Here is a 14488-nt window from a genome sequence, read left to right on the forward strand (position 1 = left end):
CAACAGAACATGGCTGGGCATCACCAAGAGGAGGCTCCATCAAATTCTAGAGCACAGCTTGACACAGTGAGATTTTCGGTCAATACCATGTTAAATCTGTATGTAGAAATGCAGGAATTAAATGTCTTCCATATGTTTCCGAGTTGCCGGTAAAAGAGTTGTACAGGGTGCAACTCGAGAAAAACGAGAAAGAAATGGTGTACCTGGACCGGCAATTCAGAAAAACAGACTTGGAAATTCTATTACTTGAACGCCAGTTGAGGTGGGTGCATTGTCATGGTGAAACAGGTGAATATGTGAAATATGTTAATAGTTGGAGCTATATTACAAATCCTGACTGTTGCTTTTGTACCTTTAGGGAATAAAGAAGAACCAAATCGCATGTGAATTTGTCTTTTATTTTTAATTAAAACGTCTAATCTGGGTCGGAAGATTCTCTCACAATGTTATGCATTTCTAATCAATACGGCTTCGATGTCGATTGGATTTCTAATGAATGGGCAATCCATGTCTAACTGCTTTCTTCGTGTGGGAGGAGACGGGTAGAAACTCTGGGTTTCTTATAGTAAACCTGCCAGCGAGCAGGTTATGTTCACAGAGTAAGTTACTGCAGTAACAGACCCAGAGTTTAAGTTACCTCTCTTTCTGGAACGGATAACTCAGAGTTTCCCTCATCTCAGGGTTAACAAACTCAGAGTTCTCAAATAACCTGCTTTCTGGAATACCCCCCAGGACTATTTAAGCAGGAAGTAAGTGGTAACAGGTGAAAGCAACCAGGGGCGGGGCAGACAATCACAGTGGCGGGAAATCACACAAGGGGAGGAAGTCAGGTTCTGAAATGAGAGGGAAAGGTTAATACAAAATAAAACAGGAAGTGCATATGAAAACAAGACAGGAGTGACTAAACTTAACAAACTTGATGTGATATTACAACGATAATGGTTTTTTTTGTCACGGATGAGTTAAATTGAAAGATTGTATTGAAGACAGCTCAGATCTGAGGAGAACTGAGACAATGCCTGACATCTGAAAAGTAAGGCATCATCGCAGATTTTGGCAAGCAGCGTGTCAGGTCTGATACTTATCGTTAGTAAGCCTTGAGATAGTGTTTCCGTCCAGATGCCTGGCGCCTTGGTATCTAGTGAAGGAACCTTGAAAGGTGCCTAGTTTGTGTCTTATCCTAAGTTATGACTGTTAACATTGTACACTGGTCTGGTTATAAGAATGTGTGAATAATTAAACTTAAAGTTGGCTGAAGATTAGAATTTTCACAGTTTTTATTTTGAGAGCTCAATATTTTCTCAGGTGATACTTGGTATAAAAAAGTTTGAGAACCACTGTGTTTAAGACGTCTATCATAAGGGAAGGAGGAGGAGCAAACCCTATCATGTGAACCAACCAATCACACGTTGTTATTATTGCACGCCAATGATTGGCTTGTCTGTTTGTCAGAAAAGGGTTTTTACTGGAGTCACTTGAGCCTGACCTTGACTTGCACGGTCTGACTGAGACTTTCTCCACTGCTGTGCTTAGGTAACAACATTGATGTGGTGAAACAGGTGAAGCTGTTGTTTTAAAGATGTTTTAAAAAATAATAATAATAATAATTGCAAACTCTTTTTAGGTTGATGGAAAATAATACTGTTGTCACAGAGTTAACTCTTTCTGGTTTGGATTTCCCAATGGAACACAGAATTGTCCTCTTCTTGCTAACTTTACTGTGGTACATCATTATTCTGTTTGGAAATACTACCTTAATTGTTGCCATTATTGTGGATAAAAAGCTCCATGAGCCAATGTATATCTTCTTGTGTAATCTATGTATCAATTCACTCTATGGAACTGTTGGATTTTATCCTAAATTCCTTCTGGATCTTCTGACAACTCACGCTATTTCTTATGCTGGATGTATGCTACAGGGTTTTGTAATACACTCATCAGTCTGTGCTGAGTTTTGTATCTTGGCTCTGATGGCGTATGACAGATATGTGGCTATATGTAAGCCTCTCATGTACCATGTCATTATGACCAAACTGAAAATCTCTGCCTTTCTGTTTTTGTCTTGGCTCATACCCTTGTTTTGTATGTTTATGAACACAGCGACGTTGTTAGGATCAAGATTATGTGGCTCACATATACAGAAAGTCTATTGTGTGAACTGGATGATCGTTAATATCGCTTGCTCACCACCTCGAGGACACACTGGAGTGTCATATTTCAATGTCTTGTTTTTTTCTGCACTCTTTGTGTTGATTATATGGTCATACATATGTCTGATAAGAACATGCGTGACATCCACAGAAAACCAGAGGAAGTTTATGCAGACGTGTCTGCCACATTTAATCGGTCTTATGAATTTTACAATAAGTATCCTTTTAGATCTGTTCTACATGAGATTTGGGTCTCTGTATATATCGCAACATCTAAATAATTTTATGGCAATGGAATTCCTGCTTGTTCCTCCTGCTGTGAATCCATTCGTTTATGGATTCAGACTGACGGCAATTCGCCGTAAATTTGTGAATTTGGTTTTTATTACAAGGAGGAATGCAAAGTGTGAACCCGTGAACATGCAAACGTGAGCTCTCAAACGGCAACATTAACCCTGGAAAATGAATTATATATAAAACATATAAAATGTTTTGTGGCGGGGGGTTTGGGATTGAAAGTAGATTTAATTTCAAACGTTCTTCTTGTTTGTTATTGTTATTGATATTAACGTTGTTGTCATTTTCTAGGGATGGGACGATACCACTTTTTGTGTCACGATACAGTAATTTCAACAGTTTATGAAACTATGAAACTGTTAACAACACATTTGTGCTGAGTCCTTTTAAAGACATCATTCTCATAACTGTGTAACAAATGTTGTTCTTCCAAAAGCAAGAAATAAACAGCTCAAACATGACTCAGCTAAATGCTTTTGCTGACTTTCTTTTTGGATTTTACATTTCTATCTGTTCGATATCTGTCTGATAATCCGATCCAGTGATTTCGACCAGTGTGTGTTTCATAAACAAAGCTTTTCTCATGCTATGCTCACTCGTCAAAGGATGACAAGTGTGTTGCGTGATCCAGATGTGAGCTGATTTTTTGTGAACATCTGTAATTAACAAATGACTGTAACTTCTCTCACACTGGAAAAAAAAAGACCGCATGCTCAGCTGTAAACAAATGTTTACTATCTTACAAACACCACTTTATTATTGTTATATACTGTGTAAAAAGCCTAAGCCACCCTTTAATTTGTTGTTTTGCTATGCTATGATGATCATACAGTGTACATTGTTTATTTCCACGTTATTGGAACACGTTCAAAACTTGTATGCAGTTTTAAAATAAAAGAAAATATTAAAAATAGGGAGGGAGGGAAGTTTCGCCTCCAAAGGCTTTACAGTCTGTACAGCAAGTGACACCTTCTGTCCTTCGGGGAAAAAAATGGGAGAAACCTCAAGAAGAAACAGCACAAATTGTAACATGAGCTAATAGAAGAAATATCAATATTAGTATTAATGAAGACGGCATGAACACAAGGCAGTGTGTGGTTCACAGTTACAGGTCGTAGACAGGGAAAAATTGAAAAGATTTTGCCAGATTTTGGTCACATCTGAAGAACAGACCACAAAGAAAATGAATCCAATTGAATTTAGAAGACTGATGTATATTAAATAATCATAATAGTTAGGTCAAAGAAGAAGGAAAAACCATACCTGGGAAAAAGCAATGTAGTGTAACTGTCTAAATTTGAGAACTAATTCGTCATCAGACTTTAAATAGCTGATCCTTGGTTTACTTGTGCTATTTTTCTTTTATTTAGCAAACTCTGGTTTTCTGCTGTATGCCTTGGAAAACCTTCAAGAAAAATATGGGAAACATGCATGTAGTTTTAAATAAAGAAATGAAACATTAAAACAGCATAAAAACAGCTCGTACAGGTTGAAATACCAAGTGTGAGTGACCTATACCTTCCCACTTGAAGCGTGACTGTAATTGAGGAGGTTTTTTTGGACATTTTTGAAGTCATTCATTTTCTTTATTTGTAATTTTACTTTTACTGAAGTGTGTTTTTTTGGAAGTACAGTACTAAATAAATTATTGGCGCTAATTAAGGAAAAAGATAAAGCATTTGTGACCTTTGTCCCATTTTGACTGATACATTATGTGTTTTCTTGTTATATTCTGTCAGCACTTTAATTTGTAAAGAGGAAAGTGAAAAGTTATTAAAAATAATTCATGTTAGATTTGTGTCCCCTTTGTCTGTTTTGCACTACACGAAAGAAAGAAACTCTTACTCTACTTACTACTTTTTAGACCAGTACTTTTTACTTGAGTAGAAAATTTCAATACTCTTTCCACCTCTGTGTTTATGTTACATTACATCACATGTCATTTAGCAGACGCTTTTATCCAAAACGACTTACAATAAGTGCATATATATATATATATATATATATATATGTTGATATATATATATATATACATATATATATATATACACAGTGTTAGTATATATCTATAGTAACGTGTTATTAGTAACGCTGTTTAACACTTTATTCAGTAACTAATAATGTAACATGTTGTTTTTTAAAATTCAGTAACTCAGTTTCCGTTACCAAACGCTGCGTTACTCCGTTCCTTTTGGTGAGGTTCTCATAACATTTTACCATAGCATACTTTGATCAATAAAGTTTAATTGAATTGAAAAACAAAGCACTTGTCGCCCTCTAGCGTCCCACACGTAATCAAACACGCGCCTTGAAGAGGACTGGACAGTTCAGGGTACGGGATGACGGCGAGCGAGAAGGGGAAGATAAGTTAGGTATTCACATTATTTTCAACTGGAGAGCAGAGGGAAAAACAACATTTCGGTAATTGAAGACTGTGTCCCGGTTCAAAAATTCTTTCTACGGCGAACAACAGCAACAGCAACCTGGAGAAGCGGCATGCTTCAACAAAGTTAGCAGCTAAGGTAGCTAACGCCGCATCCGAGAGCGAGAGTCACAGCAGCGAGCACATACCCACTCCACCCAAGATGCAGCGGTTGGAGTTCGAAAGACATAGCCAGGCACAACTTGATAAGACAATAGCACGGTATGTTTAATTGTTTATTTGGATCTCTTTTATTAATATCAGGCTATTATTCCAAGAGTTTAATGGTAAAATTTTACAGATAAAAGCACATGTTTTTTCCCCTCAGACATGTAGTGGAAAACATCACTACAGAGCTGAAACGAGGGCTAGCGGGGAATTCAATCAATCAACCTTTATTTAATGGGAGCATTGGAAAAACGTTTTATATTAACTAAAAAGTTCCTTTCTCAGTAACGCATTACTTTGTGGTTTAAGTAACTGAGTCACTGAGTTACTTTTTCCCAAAGTAACTAGTTACTATTTTTCAGTAACTAGCACAACACTATATATATATATATATATATATATATATATATATATATATATATATATATACATATATATATATATATATATATATATATGTATATACATACATATACACACAGTACTGTGCAAAGGTTTCTGTCAAATTCTGTGATCATTGGAATTTGGAATGAAGTGATGCGACTTAAAGCTGGTCTTATATATTAGCAAGCTGTCAATGAGTTTAACTCATGCATGTGTATGTGTGTATGTAATGCTCAAGCATGTCTTGAATAAACCTGGTGTAATAGACATTTTTTACAGCAGATATTTCTTTAAATGAAATAGTAGGACAAACACAAGATTTACCAGTAACATTAATTAAGGTTCCACTCCAGTATTAACAGAGCTGTTTTATTGTTCAAGTGTAAGGGTAGATCACGCTAAATACACCTGTAGAGGATGTTTTTGGATTTATTTTGTTTGTTTTTTTCAAACAACAAAAAACAACATGTTCATTAGGACACCAGGGAACTATTTTAACTTGGAGAAATAGGCTATAATATGTCCCCTCTAATATGCTTTAAAAAAACAAAAAAATGTTTTATGTATGTTACATTATCGCTTACCAGTGTAAATTTGTAAAATACATTTCTGTGTAATGTTCAGGTGGATATGTTCATCTGTTGTTGCCCGGTGGACTGCTTGCATTCTTATGTGATAGTTTTTGTCATCGTTTTTTTAAATAGAATAAACAATAAAGCAAGCATATTTGTCCACTCCCATGTTGATAAAATTGAAACGTGAAAAATATCACATTAAGGTACATTTAGATCAATTAAGTTGTGATTAATCGCGAGATAACTAGATACAATCATGCAATCAGTTTACAGGCCGAGTATAAAGCATCTAGTGCATTCTGTACAACGCATTAGATGGATTATCACGGAGATATCCGTATATTACTTGATTTCGGTTGTGGTGTTAGCATTAATTACAGGTTACAGAAAATGCAGGAAAAATGTTTAGGAACACAAAAGTATGTAAAACAACAACAAAAAAAGTTGCAGTCGTTCATCATTGTTTAAATCTCGGTAGCCGTGTTAAAAAGTTATGCAAACAATGCAACACATAGTTCTTATGTTGTGTTCACTCCGGACGCGAATTTGTTGCGCAATAACTTTCCATGCAAAGTCAACGCACAGATGTGTCATTCGCATCAGCCGGGCTGAGGGACACGATTTTTGTGCGGTGACGCGAAAAACTCACAGCTGAACACAACGTGCCGAGTTTCACCAATAAATTCAGGAGCTCCATGTGGATTAGAGCTGCTTCCAGCGATACTTTTGCGTGATGAGCTCCATACGGCACTCCTGAAGTTAACAGTGAAACTTTTCATGGTGTGCTCAGCTCCGTATGGTGTTGAGAAACCACACGGGACGACAGTTTATTCTCTGCAGACGTCTCCACAACAGAGAGACAGTAAGGTGAGGGGAGAGACAACATAGACGTAGAGAACACAAGGACTAAGAAAAAAAGATTAAAGGTTTAAAGGTTTGGGTTCTGCTCCAGACCACAAACTTTTTTCTAAATGCTGATTGGCTTGTTTAAGGTTCCTCCCACCATTTTGCCATTGTCATTTAGGAATAGTAAGATCAGAAGTCAGACATTGTAAGGGACATACACTATGTAATCTTCACAGGTGAGGGACACGATTGCTAATAATGATGGACAATGTCTCAGTTGTGACAGTATTCATTCTTTCAGATTAGAATGATACGCCGAGCCACACATTTATTCTTTTCTTTCTCGCTTTACTGTGTCATTTTGCAATTTTGCAGGTCAATATTTCTCTTGTGTTGTGAGGGGACAGACAACATAGACGTAGACAGTACAAGGTCAGAAAAAAGGTCAATTTTTCAATCCATGATGGATAATGTCTCTGTAATAACAATATTGTATCTCTCAGGTCTGAATGAAGTGAAGAGCCACAGATTTCTTCTCTTCTTTCTCATTTTATTGTGTTATTGTGCAATTCTGCTGGTAAATATTGCTCTTATTGTGACTGTCGTCTTGGACAAAAGCCTCCACGAACCAATGTATATTCTGCTCTGCACTTTTTGCATCAACGGACTTTACGGGACAGCAGGTTTCTATCCCAAATTTCTGTGGGATCTGCTCTCTCCTGTTCATGTCATCTCTTACTCTGGATGCCTCGTTCAAACTCAAGTGATTTACTCTTCTGCGAGCATTGACCTCTCTATTCTTGCCGTCATGGCATATGACAGATATGTGGCTATATGTCGACCTCTAGAGTACCACTGTGTCATGTCCAGGCAAAGACTAATACAGTTAGCGTGTTTCTCTTGGTTAACACCGTTCTGTATTATGGGCATAAACGTTTCTCTGACAGCACGGCTGAAGTTGTGCAGCCCTTTCATCTCCAGACTCTTTTGTGTGAACTGGATTATTGTCTCCCTCGCTTGTTTCCCAGCTGAAACTGTTGTCAACAACATAGTTGCATACATCTCAATACTCATTTATGTATTTCATGGTGTTTTTATCGTTTGGTCTTACATGTACCTCATCAAAACGTGTGTGCACTCGATGGAAAACAGGACAAAGTTCATGCAGACCTGTGTGCCACATTTGGTCTCCTTAACAACTTTTCTTTTTACTGTACTTTTTGATTTGATGAATACGCGATTTGGAAAACATTTACCTCAAACCCTCAAAAACTTTGTTGCCATTGAATTTCTCGTCATTCCTCCACTCATAAATCCTCTAATTTATGGTTTCAAATTGACCAAAATTCGAATCAGAATTCTGGGTCTTATAAGTCTGAAAAACAGTTAACCTTTATATGTGATGCTTCAGACTAAATAACAATACCATTGTAGATCCAGCACGTTTGGTATGTTTTGATTCATTTCTTTATAGAATAAAGTGTGTATTTTGTAAATCACATGCTTATTTTTCTTTGGTTTTCCAATTCTTTGACTTCTTCTTCTTGTTCCAGTAAGTTCAGGCAGGCTGTCCACTGAGAGGTGCAAATGCTTCCCTCGCACAGCCCTTCAATCTCATCCCCATTCTTTCCTCTTTCCTTCATTGAAATTGAAATGTACAGTGACTTTTCAAAGCAGTCAAGTAAACTTTGCCTTTGATTTCATCTTTCATTGTTGTTGATATCTTGTACGGAGCAATTGTACATACATGGACAAATATTTAAAAGAAAACAAGACAAATAACAAATAAGTCAACCCTTAGAACACAGAGCATTTAGGCTGTTTTTTTTTTCCATTACTATGTTTAAACATACAGTATAATACAGAGGCTATAAGAATGTGTCTCATTTTTCATTTACACCAACTATATAAACACACCTGTGCACTCTAAAATGTTCAAAATCGGAATTAATTTGTGAAATTTGTAAACACATGTCTTTCGCACGCAGGCTACTAGTCTTAACCACTGAGCCACTCCACCCAGAAACCGTCGTCTTGTGTGGTTTCACAACATCATGCGGAGCTAGTTATAAGCTATTTTGCTTATAACCAGAGGCTTGCAGAGTAGCCAAAAAAAATTACTCAAGTGAAAGTACTGTTACTTTAAGATAATAATTACTCAAGTAGAAGGAAAAGTACTCATGAAAATAATTTCTCAAATAAGAGAAACAAAAGTATGCAGTGAAAAGACTACTCAAGTACTCATGAGTATGAGTATTGAGTTTCTCCGGATTATCTTTGAAATATTCAGAGCAACACAAATGGTACAAAATAGACACAACATAATATAAAATACCAATGTTCAAATGAAGATATGTTAAATAATAATATTTGAAATAAAACAATAAATGTGGTCTTTATAATAAAATAAATAACCCTTGAACTAAAACAATAATACATAAATTATTTGGGAATACATTACCCTTTAACTAAAAGTACAATAAATTAGGATTATCCAAGTCAGATACATCGGCACGGTAAAAGTATTGGTTGGCCGCTCAGCTGAAAGCCGAGAGCTGAAATCCGGCGTCCGGAGTGTACAACAGAAACCCAGAAGACAGGAGACCAGAGACCAGAGCCTCGGTGTCGGACACAGTAAACAACGAGCTGTTGGTGTGTTTTAAGTCCACTTGGAGCCAAAATCTGCGGCTAACAGCTGAGCGGCTTACAGCTGGTGTAGCGGCACAGAGTCATAAGACAACACTTGTCATGTGACTCAACTTGCTGCATTTGATTGGCAAGATTTTGTCAGCCATAGCCAACAGGGAGAGAAACAGATTGCGCATGCAATACAAAAAAAAATGTTAAAAAATAAAGTAATGACTGTCACTTAGCCAAATGGAATGGCGTAAAAGTACCGTTCTTTCTTCAAATATATACTAAAATAAAAGTATGATGCAATAAAACTACTCCTAAAATTACAATTTATCCAAAAAGTTACTCAAGTTTTTGTAACGGAGTAAATGTAGCACGTTACTACCCACCTCTGCTTATAACCCACGTACATAACTTATACAAAAATAACCAAAAGTCTTTTCCATTTAAACATTTTACATTGTGAGATGAGTTCACACAATCAGCTCCACAGACACTCACTGTGTTTCTCACACATCGCGACCTGTGACAGTCCCGTGCTGAAAAGACAGAAGACATACGGAGGCAACGCAGCAACATTGTGCTCGTGACGTGAGATGGCTGCAAACGAAGGCTTTCAAAAGTGGAGGCTGCTGTTCCTACACACAAGCGCTCCCTCAATCAGTGATATTTTTGCTTGATGGAGCCTGTTTTCACATCAATAATATTAAAGCATCATCATCAAAAGTTAAGCATCTGCAGCTTTAAGACCAGAGATTACCTGGCAACACAACATGTAAAACTTGTTCTCTAAACTTTGATTGGCTGGTAAAAATCCCACCTCCCGTTGTGCTCTTGCCGTTTAGGATGATAAAAAACAGAGAGATCAAACACAGGTAACAAAGGTGAAAGACACAATTGCTAACAGTGATGGAAAATGTCTCTGTAATAACAATATTTTATCTCTCAGGTTTAAATGAGACAATTAATCACAGATTTCTTCTCTTCTTTCTCACTTTATTGTGTTATTGTGCAATTCTGCTGGTAAATATTGCTCTTATTGTGACTGTCGTCTTGGACAAAAGCCTCCACGAACCAATGTATATTCTGCTCTGCACTTTTTGCATCAACGGACTTTACGGGACAGCAGGTTTCTATCCCAAATTTCTGTGGGATCTGCTCTCTCCTGTTCATGTCGTCTCTTACTCTGGATGCCTCGTTCAAGCTCAAGTGATGTACTCTTTTGCCTGTGGTGATCTCTCTATTCTTGCCGTCATGGCATATGACAGATATGTGGCTATATGTCGACCTCTAGAGTACCACTGTGTCATGTCCAAGCAAAGGGTTTTAAAGTTAGCGTGTTTCTCTTGGTTAACACCGTTCTGTATTATGGGCACAAACGTTTCTCTGACAGCACGGCTGAAGTTGTGCAGCACTTTTATTCCCCGACTCTTTTGTGTGAACTGGATTATTGTCACCCTCGCTTGTTTCCCAGCTGAAGTTGTTGTTAACAACATAGTTGCATACATCACAATACTCATTTATGTATTTCACGGTGTTTTCATTGTTTGGTCCTACATGTACCTCATCAAAACCTGTGTGCATTCTGCAGAAAACAGGGCAAAGTTCATGCAGACGTGTGTGCCACATTTGGTCTCCTTAACAACTTTTCTTTTGACAATTCTCTTTGATGTTATGAATATGCGAATTGCCTCAACAAAATTACCTCAAACCCTCCAGAATGTTCTTGCAATAGAGTTTCTTGTCATTCCGCCGCTCATGAATCCTCTCATCTATGGTTTCAAATTGACCAAAATTCGAAACATAATTCTGGGACGTGTTACTTGTAGAAAAAGAGTAAACTTTTAGTTCTGTAGGTGAAGCAAAATCTAAATTCTGCTTCTGAAATTGTATCTTGTAAATATCTAAACTGCTGTTTGTTTTTCTGAAGTAAGTTGCATGTTAACATTGAGTATTGAATAATATTTTTGGTGTGCTTTGATAGAGTGATTCTCGGCCTAAGGCCTTCACAGGTTTCAGGAGATCATCTCTGGGAGTCAGCATATGATTGTGAACAAAATATAAAAAAATACGTGCTGTGGTATAAATTGTACCAGTGATAAGATGTTGCTTTAGAATGAGTGTGTTGTGTAGACAATAATAAAAAAAGACTGAACGTAAAATTTGTTTTTCTGCACCACTGAGAAAACTAACAACCTTTTATTAACTGTGATCTTATTGACTGTGAATATGCTGTTGTGTCAATCGCATATAAAGACACTTAAGTCAAAATTGAATATTGTTCTGTTTGTGAGTCAACTCTCTTCTGTCGCTGTAGTTTTCATGAGGGATTTTGTAAAACAGGGAGGACCAGAGCAGGTCAGCAATCCTGCAGCTATGTAGAGAATCAGAGGGTTAAACGCAGCACTTTTATTATTCCTGTGTCTTGACATGAAAAATGCTGCAATAATGTCTTTTAAAGAGAGAGAGAGAACATTTTACTAAACTGAAACTTATATCAAAGGTTTGGCTTTTGCCCACAGATGAATTGGCAATCCAAGTATCTCACAGGTGTGGAAAAGCTAGACAAACTGTTTTCCAATCGTTGACTGGCTTGTTGAAATTTACAGTATATTAAAGGTTAGGGTTCTGCTATAGACCACAAACTTTTTTCTAAATGCTGATTGGCTTGTTTAAGGTTCCTCCCACCATTTTACTATTGTCATTTAGGAATAGTAAGATCAGAAGTCAGACATTGTGAGGGACATACACTATGTAATCTTCACAGGTGAGGGACACGATTGCTAATAATGATGGACAATGTCTCAGTTGTGACAGTATTCATTCTTTCAGGTTTGAATGAGACGCTGAGCCACACATTTATTCTTTTCTTTCTCGCTTTACTGTGTCATTTTGCAATTTTGCTGGTCAATATTTCTCTTGTGTTGTGAGGGGACAGACAACATAGACGTAGACAACACAAGGTCAGAAAAAAAGGTCAATTTTTTTCAATCCATGATGGATAATGTCTCTGTAATTACAATATTTTATCTCTCAGGTTTAAATGAGACAATTAATCACAGATTTCTTCTCTTCTTTCTCACTTTATTGTGTTATTGTGCAATTCTGCTGGTAAATATTGCTCTTATTGTGACTGTCGTCTTGGACAAAAGCCTCCACGAACCAATGTATATTCTGCTCTGCACTTTTTGCATCAATGGACTTTACGGGACAGCAGGTTTCTATCCCAAATTTCTGTGGGATCTGCTCTCTCCTGTTCATGTCGTCTCTTACTCTGGATGCCTCGTTCAAGCTCAAGTGATGTACTCTTTTGCCTGTGGTGATCTCTCTATTCTTGCCGTCATGGCATATGACAGATATGTGGCTATATGTCGACCTCTAGAGTACCACTGTGTCATGTCCAGGCAAAGGGTTTTAAAGTTAGCGTGTTTCTCTTGGTTAACACCGTTCTGTATTATAGGCACAAACATTTCTCTGACAGCACGGCTGAAGTTGTGCAGCACTTTTATTCCCCGACTCTTTTGTGTGAACTGGATTATTGTCTCCCTCGCTTGTTTCCCGGCTGAAGTTGTTGTTAGCAGTATAGTTGCATACATCACAATACTCATTTATGTATTTCACGGTGTTTTCATTGTTTGGTCCTACATGTACCTCATCAAAACCTGTGTGCATTCTGCAGAAAACAGGGCAAAGTTCATGCAGACGTGTGTGCCACATTTGGTCTCCTTAACAACTTTTCTTTTGACAATTCTCTTTGATGTTATGAATATGCGATTTGCCTCAACAAAATTACCTCAAACCCTCCAAAATTTTCTTGCAATAGAGTTTCTTGTCATTCCTCCGCTCATGAATCCTCTCATCTATGGTTTCAAATTGACCAAAATTCGAAACATAATTCTGGGACGTGTTACTTGTAGAAAAAGAGTAAACTTTTAGTTCTGTAGGTGAAGCAAAGTCTAAATTCTGCTTCTGAAATTGTATCTTGTAAATATCTAAACTGCTGTTTGTTTTTCTGAAGTACGCTGCATGTTAACATTGAGTATAGAATAATATTTTTGGTGTGCTTTAATAGAGTGATTCTCGGGCTGAGGCCTTCACAGGTTTCAGGAGATCATCTCTGGGGGTGTGATGATTATAGAAAAATTATACATACATGAACTGGGAGCTGTTTTGCATAAATTGTACCAGTGATAAGATGTTGCTTCAGAATTAATGTGTTGTGTAGACAATAAAAAAAAGTGAATGGGAAATTGGCTTTTCTGCACCACTGACAATAACTTTACATAACCCCGTTTCTTTGAGTAATAAGAATGAGACGTCTCACTATGGGAAGCAAGTCCTGCTGCGACCTCAGAAGCACTTATCTCATTACGCCAATCATGACTGGCTGGTGAACGTGTCCATCCGCTGGACCACATGTAGTGCCACCTACTACAAATAGCGTGTGTGGAGGACCTGCCCTCATTCAAGATAAGCAGCCTCTTCTCACCTGTCCAAGCAAGAAGGGTTGTCTAGTGACACGTCTCACTCATATTACTCAAAGTTCTTTTTCAAAATATTCGTTTCAATGTCTCACTATGGGATGTGGTAGCTCCCGGATTGCTAGACAAGCTTATCGAGGGTCCACCAATCAGAAAGAGAGAATGACTCTGTTCTATCTAGGACTCCAGAACCGCACGTGCCACACACAGGGCTGAGACGTCCAGTCTATAAAAACGGACAAATTTGAGAGGCGACGACCAACTTGCCACAGCGCAAATGTCCCCAACAGACACTGAACAAGGCACAGGATGCGGCCAGGCCACGAGTGGAGTGCGCACGCAGACCCGCAGGAGCCTGCAATCACTGACCCGTGTATGTCACCACAACCGCCTCCACTATCCAGTGGGAGAGGCGCTGTTTCGTGACAGGTTTTCCAGGATTGGGACCAGCTCAGAAAACGAACAACTGATCGCACAGGACATACAGCAAGTGCTCGCTGTTCCCCAGTGGAGGAAGCAAAAGCAGTCAGG

The 14488-nt window shown here is 37.8% G+C and overlaps 4 protein-coding genes across 5 annotated transcripts; all 4 read left to right on the top strand.

Moving 5' to 3' along the window:
* The first annotated feature begins 1490 nt into the window (after window positions 1–1490).
* On the top strand, window positions 1491–2853 carry LOC122765205 (olfactory receptor 11A1-like). 2 transcript variants are annotated; one of them, XM_044019349.1, is made up of 2 exons: window positions 1491–1533; window positions 1625–2853. In XM_044019349.1, the coding sequence occupies exon 2, from the start codon at window positions 1629–1631 to the stop codon at window positions 2580–2582; it is 954 nt and encodes a 317-aa protein (XP_043875284.1). In that variant the 5' UTR covers window positions 1491–1533; window positions 1625–1628; the 3' UTR covers window positions 2583–2853. The 2 variants fall into 2 exon arrangements, with proteins under 2 accessions (XP_043875284.1, XP_043875285.1); XM_044019350.1 differs by having other exon boundaries at window positions 1500–1559.
* Window positions 2854–6959: 4106 nt separating this feature from the next.
* Window positions 6960–8550, top strand: LOC122765428 (olfactory receptor 2K2-like). The gene has a single exon (XM_044019680.1). The coding sequence runs from the start codon at window positions 7150–7152 to the stop codon at window positions 8230–8232; it is 1083 nt and encodes a 360-aa protein (XP_043875615.1). The 5' UTR covers window positions 6960–7149; the 3' UTR covers window positions 8233–8550.
* A 1829-nt stretch (window positions 8551–10379) lies between these two features.
* LOC122765042 (olfactory receptor 2K2-like) lies at window positions 10380–11324 on the top strand. Its single transcript, XM_044019097.1, has one exon. It carries the CDS (start codon window positions 10386–10388, stop codon window positions 11322–11324), a length of 939 nt encoding a protein of 312 aa, XP_043875032.1. The 5' UTR covers window positions 10380–10385.
* Window positions 11325–12343: 1019 nt separating this feature from the next.
* Window positions 12344–13658, top strand: LOC122765429 (olfactory receptor 1019-like). Its single transcript, XM_044019681.1, has one exon. The coding sequence runs from the start codon at window positions 12471–12473 to the stop codon at window positions 13410–13412; it is 942 nt and encodes a 313-aa protein (XP_043875616.1). The 5' UTR covers window positions 12344–12470; the 3' UTR covers window positions 13413–13658.
* The last annotated feature ends 830 nt before the right edge of the window (window positions 13659–14488 follow it).

This window comes from Solea senegalensis, linkage group LG2 (genome assembly GCF_019176455.1).
Source record: "Solea senegalensis isolate Sse05_10M linkage group LG2, IFAPA_SoseM_1, whole genome shotgun sequence".
NCBI lineage: Eukaryota > Metazoa > Chordata > Actinopteri > Pleuronectiformes > Soleidae > Solea > Solea senegalensis.